This window comes from Acinonyx jubatus, chromosome D2, assembly GCF_027475565.1.
Source record: "Acinonyx jubatus isolate Ajub_Pintada_27869175 chromosome D2, VMU_Ajub_asm_v1.0, whole genome shotgun sequence".
NCBI classification, from domain to species: Eukaryota; Metazoa; Chordata; class Mammalia; order Carnivora; family Felidae; genus Acinonyx; species Acinonyx jubatus.
The window spans coordinates 61,821,987-61,831,989 of record NC_069393.1 but is presented as its reverse complement, the minus strand read 5'-3'; the positions used below and the strand labels follow the sequence as shown (position 1 = coordinate 61,831,989).

At 42.1% G+C, this 10,003-nt stretch overlaps 1 protein-coding gene across 1 annotated transcript in view; it reads right to left on the bottom strand.

Annotated features, from left to right (window-relative positions):
• Nucleotides 1-1,908: 1,908 nt before the first annotated feature.
• SORCS3 (sortilin related VPS10 domain containing receptor 3) overlaps nt 1,909-10,003 on the bottom strand; it is a 592,870-nt gene continuing 584,775 nt past the window's right edge. Inside the window, exons 26-27 of the mRNA XM_027063019.2 lie at nt 4,687-4,847; nt 1,909-3,896 (exon numbers count right to left, since the gene is read on the bottom strand). Of these exons, the coding sequence (XP_026918820.1) occupies nt 3,832-3,896; nt 4,687-4,847 (226 nt within the window). The 3' untranslated portion in view covers nt 1,909-3,831. The remainder of the gene's footprint in view (nt 3,897-4,686; nt 4,848-10,003) is intronic.

Below are 10,003 nucleotides of genomic sequence, written 5' to 3'. Positions count from 1 at the left end.
CAAAGCCAATCACATTCTCCGCCATCTGCCTTTGGCTGTCTGCTAGGAGAAATCTGGCAGGCCCATGTGCTGGTTGCACAGGCTATATTCCTAGCAGGGCTTAGCCCAAATGAACCAACTGACTCATTCTGTTTTACCACTTGATTTCACTGTCATCCTTTCTTAATCTGGTGGAGTTTTATCAACCCCAACATAAATTAATATGGGAAGAATTCAGATCCCCTTGGAAAGCAAAAACGACTTCATTTAGAAAAATCACTTTTGACGTGGGATAAGGATATTAGACACTTTACACTACTGGGGAAGCTTAAAACTATTAAAAATACCTTAAAGATGTACAGGCATCTTATATTATGAACCACTAGTTAGACCAAAAAACACTTCATTATTTCTTTTAGAGGCACTATAAATGGCATCCCCCATTAAAGAAGTTACTCCGACAGTATGAATTTTTTAAAAGGTGAGCATAACTCATGTGATGCCAAGAATAATAATTTTTAAATACATTCACCAATCAAAAGAAAACTACCTTTGTTTCATCCTACATCTTTCATTTGAGTTACAAAAAATAAGATTCTGGAATGGTCAGCTAGTATCCAAAATATAGGAACAAATTATTGACCAAAGTTTTAGGGTTTCCTTGGCTTCTGGGATCCGTGGAAATTTATTACCTATTTTGAACACTAAAAAAATAATTAAAAAATCTAACTTACAGCCCTTATTGTAAGTACTTAGCTCACCTAAGTACTAATGTTAGGGAAGAGCCACTCATTCAACCCTCCAATTCCTTACTCAGCAGTGGACAGAAGATCTATTGCTGGTTTGATGCATCAAACAGCATTAAAAAAGGTTAAAATAGGGGTGCCTGGGTGGCTCAGTCAGTTAAGCGTCTGACTCAGTTTTGGCTCAGGTCGTGATCTTGCGGGTCATGAGAAAGGGCCCCACATCAGACTCCACACTGATAGTGTGGATCCTGCTTGGGATTCTCTCTCTTCCTCTTTCTCTGCCCCTCTCTTGATCATTCTCTTTCTCTTTCTCTCTCTCAAATAAATTTTTTAAAAAACTTAAAAAAATAAAAAGGTTAAAATAATAATAATAATAATAATAATAATAATAACAATAAAGAAAATACATCTTCTTACTTCCTTCTCATTTCCTCTGCTAAAATCTTCAAGGCCCGAGTTGGAGTTCTATCTACCACCCACTGGGATCTGATGCCAGCCTCAAAGGCCTTGTGGTTACCAAGCCTTCTGCTCAGAAGTCCTGGCCACAAATATTGGGATCGAAACTTGGAAATGGGCCATCTAATGAAAGTTCCCCACAGGACCATAGAAAATGAATAAGTATGGTAGATTGAACTGTTGTTAACTACTGTTCTCAATTCTTTGTGCCTTCCCCTAAATTTAAAGTATATACCCACACCTTTGCCATGTGACTTAGTGGTGCCTTACACCAGAGGAGGCAGAGACTGTTTCTGGCCACTGATGCTGGACGTGGCTATGCGGTTTTCTTTAGACAACAGGATGTAGATGATGGTAAAGAGAGTGACCATTTTGAGCCAAGGCCTTAGAGGCATAGAGTATTCCGCTGGCCTCACTTGGAATTCTGTAATCCACCATGAAATGCCATGCCATGGGTAGCTTCTGGTCTCAGAAGATGACAACGCATGAAGACGACCTGGACCAAACTGAAGCCTGCATCTGAACTAGTTCAGGAGAGATCGGGCCGTCCCAACTGAGTTCAGCCAAACCACAGCCAACCTGGAGATTCACGAATAAAACATAAATATCTGTGTTGTAAGCTATTTGTTTTTGTTTGTTTTGTCTGGCCATGTAGCATTGGTGCAGGAACAGTTGACTGATAACAATAATGAGAACTGCCCAAAGAGAAAAATGTCAGCCAAGTATGTAGCTTTGATGTACAAAAATACATTTATTTTCAACAATTTCAAAACCACTGTCTTTTTTTTTACAGTAGAAATATTCAAATGGAACAATAAAATCAAGAACAGTATATATACATATACTGTATATATAGACATGACTCATGCATTTGTATTCCAGTATTTAGTACAAGTATTGCAATTGTCTGCCCCATTTAACCCTTGAAACAAAAAAGCAGGATCTTTAGAAACGCTCCTTATCCTCATCTATGCTGTAGCCAGTCAGATCTCTCTAGGTCACATTCTCTCGGGGTCTCACAGAGAAGAATGTGAACAATAGCTCACAAAAATTAACAGGTACAAACTCCGGCCTTTCCTCGTGTATATATACAGTATATCATTTTTTAAAACAAGTAGACTCAGGCTGAGCCCGAAAAGAAAACAATGCTTATGGCATGGCTTAAAGTGACCCTATGGAAAAGAAGTAGTGTGTGTGAATGCATGAAGGGGCCGGGGTGCTGGAAAGGAGAAGCTGGCTTTGAAAGCCACTCGCCCCAGAGGCAAGAACTATCTTAAGGGAACTGAAGGCAGACATTTGACTTTAAGGAAGTTGTGTACATCTGACAAGCAAATAGCACAGCTTTGCTAAAATCATCTTTGACTAATATCATTAAAGGCTAGCCCCCTATTTGGCCTGCAGGGCTTACATGGACTCATGATGCCACAAATGCCACATCCCTCCCAGCCTCTTGGACTCCTGTGCCAAGACGCGCTCGCTAGGCCTAACCTAGTGCTCAGGGGCTTTTCTGAGCTAAAAATAGCCCAGGAATTCTCCATAAGCATTATACATTTCCATGGAATCTGACCAGAAAGCACAAAGACTGTTCCTCTTAGATCTGTGGCCTAGCTTCTTCAGGGAAAACCACCTTCTCCGGCTGGTAAGTACCCTCAATGCTTTCCTTTTGGAGGGGAAGCCTTGTTTCCCCACCTGGGTCTCAGTTAGAAGTCTCTGGTGGGCTTCATCGTGCAACTTCTTCCACGTCACTGATGGAACAGAAAGACCCTCATTGTTCTAGGATGTCACTCTAGTCCTTCCTTTACTAATTGTCCCAAAGAAGCCCTCCCCGTCCCACCCTCCCCCCCTTTATATACATAGGTAGAAACCAGCTATGCATGGACACAGAGATTCAAGAGTTAAGTGTGACAGACAACTGGAGAGCATCCAGAACCCAACACATCTAGCAGGCCTGGGGGTTGGTCAGCTCGGACGGTGAGTGCATAAGCCAACACACGCATCTTTCTTTTTTCGGTTTTCTTTTTTACTAAACATTAAATTATTTCTTAGGAAATAAAAAGCTATTTACACTGTAATTATATACAAGAAGCCACCTGTAGCCTCGCTATCGACATGCACGAGGCAGGGCCTCTTTCGTAAAGATGTGCACGCTTTCTGCAGCTACTTTCACTCCCCATCAACCCACCTCCTGCAGATCTAACTGGGGAATGGTTTGTGTTCTAGGGGTGTGTGCTGGGGGTGGGGGGAGGGTGTTGGTGATTGTGGGGGTGAGAAGCAAGACATGGGAGGTTAATGAAAAGCCAACCCAACTTAACAAAAACCAAAACAAAAAACCCAAAAAACAAATAAATGACAAAGGTGACCACAGTAAAAAGAGTCCTCACACTGTCAGCGGCAGAGTAAAGCCAAGGAGGCCACGGGAAGATGCATCCTTTGCCCTCCGCACAAATACGGCCATTTATTCTTTTTGTCTCATTTTAATCAGCTAAGAACGCCTTTGCCTCCCACAGCTAATAAGCATCTGCCTGCTCTTTATGAAGGGGCCCTTGGTAAACAAAAGGTAAAAAAGCCATTTTCATTTTTCCATAACAAGAGTAATAGTAATCATCAAAAATAAGGTCAGAAAGATGGTTGACCACGTGACTTGTGGATATTAAACACTAGTGCAGTTGGGGATCTCCTTTGTGCTTTCGCTGTTTGCAATGGTGGCAATGCCTCCTGCAGGGAAGAGAACACAGAAGGAGAGAGGATGTCAATTTCACAAGGGCAGGAACCTGTGTCTATTTTATTTACTGCTAAATACCAAGCCACCTTGAACAGGTACCTACTATGTATTTATTAAAAAGGACACCTGGACAGGCTATCCTACTAGCTCATTGGCTTATGCCGTCTACGTGAAGGTGCGCTATCTCCCACATCAGCACGCAAGGTAGGAGCAATGCCTTTCCCTCTTCCACGCCACTAATGACAATGGTCAAAGTCAATGTGCACTGAACACGTACTATGTGGCAGGCACTGTGCTAATGATACACCATCATTTCATTATCACAACAATTTTGGAAGGTAGGTACAATTATTCCCATTTCACAGATGAGGAATGTGAGGTACAGAGGGGTCACAGAGCAAGCAGATTGATAAAGCAAGAAAATGCACCCAGGGCCCTCTGATACCAGAGCCAATATTCATGTGGTTATGAATTACGAGATCCACTTTTGCTTCAGAGAAAGAAAGACAAATCCCAACAGTAATGCATAGGTGGCCTTATCCCTCCCCTACTCCAACCCCAGCACTTTCTATCCTGGTCTACTTTTAAGGGGGAAAAAAAATCTACCAATTTCATGTGGCCAGAGGTGGCAGACAAATTTTAAAACATGAGTATGTTTCTGTAGCCAGCTGTTTCCCACCCTGCTCCAGTCTGGTACTAGCTGAGGGACAGGCCACACGAGCCAGCTGACCTCAGGTTTGGAGGACAGAGGACACAGGAGCTTGGTGGTACCAGCACACATACCTATGACCCGGGTGTCCAGCTCTTTGTCCAGCAGTTCCTCAGGCTCGGTGAAGTCACTGAGTGTGATTTTGGGGGCGTTTTCACTTTGGCTCACTGACCCAATCATCTCCTGCTCCTTGTCGTGTTGGACTTGAGCATAGATGTTAATCCAGGGGATTTTCCTACAAAAATCAGATTATGATCACAGGGTACGCCAAACTTGGGCAACTGGGAGATCCTGGGTCATAAGGGGGAGGAAGAAGCTATTTATAGGACAGGCCCATGTCAGGGAAAGGGGCTGGTCATGCCGACACTGCAGCCAGGAGGCCAAGAAGCAGAAGGCCAGAGAGCAGATGGCCCAGTGGAGATGTAAACCGCAGAACTCCGTGAGGGCTGCACCTTTTCTGGGGTCAAAAAACCCCAAAAAACAAAAACAAAAACAAAACAAAACAAAACAGGTGTAAACAGAAGGGCAATGCTGTCGATCAGGTTGCACTAAAACCCTTAACGTACTTATCTGCCATGAATCTTTTCAAGGAGCTGGACTTTGAGACTCAGAAGGTTCTACCACAGTGAAAAGACAGCTTTTTTCTAAGGTTGCATCTACTGCATCAATTTACATTGGTTTCTTTATGAGTAGCCAAGAGAGAAAAGGCTTCCAGCCATTGCTACCATATTCAGAACACCATCCATGGGCCAAATATCTTAAACAGCTGGACAGTTTCCTCATCTGCTTGATGGGAATAACAATAGCTTCCTTTCAGGATTGTGGAGAGGATTAAGAGAAGCGAAATAACTTCCTTCAAAGTCACAAAGGTTGTAGGTTTGGAAGCCAGGCAGAAAGACTTGAGGTTGGAAGAGCGGCTGGTTCAGATTGAAATCTTCTTGGATTCATCTCCTGACCCATCTCCATTATCCCCTGACCCACTGTGTTCCAGTCCTGTGGCCTCCTCTGAATTCCTCTAAGCCAGGGCTTCTCCAACTTTAATGTACTTTTTATCACCCGAGTTCTTGCTAAAATGCATTTGTGACTCTATAGGTCTGTACACGATGGGGTGAAATTTCTGCATTTCTGCCAAGCTCCCAGGAGATTCTGAGGCTGCTGCTCTGAGCCCCAAACTGTGAGGTGTAAGAATCTAGGACATCAAACTGGTCCCCACCGTGGGCACTTTGAACCAGCTGTTCCCTCTAGAACACTCCTCCTTCTATTCTTCTCATGATGGTGTGTCCTTTCTGCCCTTCAGAACTTGGCTCTGAGAGGCCTCTCCTGACCATCCAACCTCTCCTGTTAAAAGGATATAATTATGGGATAGTGTTTATGAAAGAAATGGATAGGGTCCTGGGTTTAGGGTGGTGGGATAGTCAACTTTGCCAACTCGTTTTCTGTCTTTGTCTCCATTGCCTAAAAGTCCCATGCGTTCTGGGTCTATGTTCTCTGTCTTCACGGCTACACACACAACTTAGCACAGTGCTTGGCACATGGTTTATCTTCAGGAAGTATTTGTTAAATGAATGAACAGATGACCTCAAAGCATGTGCTCTTTCTACCTTCATATATTATGTTCTCAAACAAAAAGACCACATTTTCACCTTGGAATATTATATCTAGAAGAGACCCCTCATAACCCATTGAATGACGGGGAGATTGGATTAAAGTCCAGACATTTCACGAAGCTGATCCCTGGCAATGATATTATTAAAACTTAAGGCATCAGGCGCCCATCCCAATCTACAATGTTCTGTGCCTTTCTAAAGGAGAATCACTCTGTTGCCCTGGTACCAAGCAGCGGTATTTTCAAGCTTCTGTATTCCCTTCCCCACTCCAACCCCAATGAGGTAGAGTGTGGGCATTTAATAAGATTTACTTGTAGCTAATTTGTTAGAAAAGACCCAAAAATGGGGATGAAACATGGGTGGTTTCTACCACTCCTTTTCATTCAATTCTCATTTCCTCCATGGTTGTTCTACATACATTAAGAGAGGTGTCCTTGTGATTCCTACTGGTCTAACCCAGCTTAACATAATTTACAAGAACCTGAAATAAATAGATTCTATGTGAGGCAGCAAACCACAGGCTCTCTAAATACGTATAATTAAAAATTCATGCTGGCCCTTACTTTCTTCTTATCTAAATAGACATGCAGCTAACAACTTAGATTTCTTCTAATCATAAAAGTACATATTACTCATGAACGCTGGGATCAACTGTAATATTTATTAGGTGCTGGAGGCGGTCACACTATTCCTCATCACACAAGTTTGCGGACTTCAGAGCTGCAGCCAGAGTTCACTGCCTCCCCTTTTCCTGCATTCCTAGTGATACCAGTGAGGATTTGGAAAAATTTTCCCTAACCTTCCCCTGCTCATGCTCTGTGTCTCTCTGTCTCTCAATAATAAATAAACATAGAAACAATTTTTAAAAATTGTCAAATTGTTTTTCATTTCTTAACACATGTACTTCAGGGACTGTTGAGAATATCAGACTAAGCCCATTTTTGCAGGTAAAAAGGTTAACAATTAAGACATTTAGGGGCATGTCTTCACCTCCACATTCATATAGGTTTTAATAAGAGAAGGACGATGGATCAACCCAAGTCACCCATAAAAAATTCAGTTTTTGTTTGCTCCAACTGTAAGTGTTAGGAGCCTGTGGGAGAAGCTCAAAAGTATTCTTGGATAACCAGAAAAAACAAAAACAAAAAACAGATTTACCGTATAGAAAGAAAGTCTTGTTAGGCAGAATTTTCAGAAAATAAAAGCCAGGTCATAATGATTTCTAATTACTGTCTAAAACATTGTCTAAAACTTCAGAAAACAGCTACCCAAGAATAAGATCATATGTGAGAAACAGGGTGATATTTATTTAAAGGAAGCTTGAGGCTGATGGTAGCTGTCTTCTTCCCCTGGTAAGTGACCACTTGGGGCACTGAGATTGTTTTCACTGCCTGGCACACAGTGAACCCTCAGTAAATGTCTGTGGAATGAAAAGGTGGTTTGGTGGGCTAATGCTGATGATTACACAGAGAAAGTTTTGTGTCTGAAAACTCAGCATGGCCAGTGATCTGGAAACAGAAACAGAACTGCCCTTTCTCTAGATGTGCTCAATGTTTGCAAACCAGGTGCAGACACTTAAATTTAAATTAATCAAAGTTAAATAAAATTTAAAGTTCAGTTTCTCAGTCATACTAGTGGTTACCATATTGGACAGTACAGCTTACGGTGCATTTAAATCATTAATACCAAAAGTTCTATTGGACAGTAATTAAAGAAACAAAGGAGCCTCTGGGAATAACGGATAAGAACCTGGCCTTTACTTGATAGGAAGCCAGCCACCTCCCATACAGCCATCACTGGAGTTCCAGGTGATGTGGAGGGAAAAAGAGACCAAAGAAATAAAAGAAAATCCAACAGGCCCTCAGCCAAAGAGCTAGAGCATTGAGAAACAAACTTCCAGAAAAGGTAGCTAGAAAAGAAAAGATAACTGATGATTGGTTACCTTAACTGACTCTACTGCTTATCCAGTTTGAGTGGTGTTTGCTTCCTGTAGCTTTAGGTTGATTCACTGTCAGGGACACAGAAAGAGTTGGCTGATATTTGGGGACTATAGAGGTAGAGTAATTCAGAGATGTCATTACCTGGCAGAGATTCAAGAATTCTAATGTACACATTTAGAGATGCCTATTTTAATAAGCTGACTGTCTAGGGAGTTTAGTAGAATTTATAAGAGAACAGAAAACTTCCTAAGTCATGAGATGTCTTGCCTTAGTTTGGAGATGCCTGACACAAATACGTTTTGCAGGACTTCTACCTGGCCCTTGTCCTCAGCAAGCATGGAGCTCTAGAAGCCAGATGGTGATAAATTTGGTTTAGTTGATCTTCCAGCTCTAGCAAACATCAGGCTTCCCCATAATCAAATCCTTGGATGAATAAAAGTGGGCTTTGCATGTAAGTGAAGTACATCCACAAATGGGTGTTTCCCTGACTAGTCTGTTTCTATATGGAATCTTTGCTCTCTACTTGTTCATTTAAAAAAATTTTTTTATGTTTATTGTTGAGAGAGAGAGAGAGAGAGAGAAAGAGAGAGAGAGAGCGAGCAGGGGAGGGGCAGAGAGAGAGGGAGACACAGAATCCAAGCAGGCTCCAGGCTCTGAGCTGTCAGCACAGAGCCCAACACGGGGCTTAAACTCACGAACTGAGGGATCTTGACCTAAGCCGAAGTCGGACGCTTAACCAACTGAGCCACCCAGGCACCCCGCTCTTTACTTGTGATATGAAGGTTTGTGCCCTTCTTCAAAGGAAACATGGGCAGGTGGGTTGACATGTCTTGATCCAAGAGGACATACTGGTCTATTAATTGGGTAGGAAGGTAAACCTCCTTCAGAAGGAGGACAGTGTTGAAGGATTCCTGCTGAGATGTGTACTGAGTAAAACTGGTGTTTTTAAGCCTGAGGAATCCACTAGAGAGCAGCTAGAGGGTTGGGGGAAAGGGTGGAGCCAAACACCTTTCCTGCTGATTTCTTTCAAAATCTAAAAGCATTACCTTCAGAGCCCAGGAAGACTCTCAGGACTAAATTTTGCTTTCAGAATAATTAATGATGTTTTCACTTTAACCAGTATTTCTATGAAGCACTTCTCTAAGCCACTGATAGAATCTTCTGCGAGCCGACCATGCGCCAGTTGGTGACACAGAAGGGACCTTTGGAAGGCATGTTATCTGTTATCTATCATAGGTTAGTGTTTTTGATTATTTAGTATGTACCAGCTATCAATATTATTACATTTGAACTGTAGAGCAAGCCTATTAAGTATCGTTGTTTTCTCCACTTTACAGATAAAGAGACTAAGGCTTAGGGAGGCAAATCCAATTGCTCAAGGCTACAAATACTAAGTAAAAACTTGGGTCTGTCTGATTTTCAGAGTTCATGCTCTTAACCAGGACACCTCTTGGTAGAAGTATTATACTATTCAAATAATGGTACAGCATTATTGATTTCAAGTTCATGTTTTAATAAGTATCCTGTTATGTCACCTCTCCTGTGGCCTTCAAAAGTAATATCTGAATACATGTGAAGTTTGGTTTGCCTGATCAATTGCCCTTCAGACACAGGAAAAAGAGGGAGAGGGGTAAAGGTTGAATATTTTTAGCATGCAAATTTACACAGAGAGACCAGGTGGCTGCAACACAAGGTAAGAAAGCACGTGTGTGTGTGCGTGCATGCATGTGTGTGTGTGTCCATGTGTGCACCAGATTTCTGCCGCATTTTGTCCGCTTAATCACCCTCAATGGGTGTTAAGAGGCAGAAAAGATCTGAATATCCAAGACTTTACTTAAGAAATT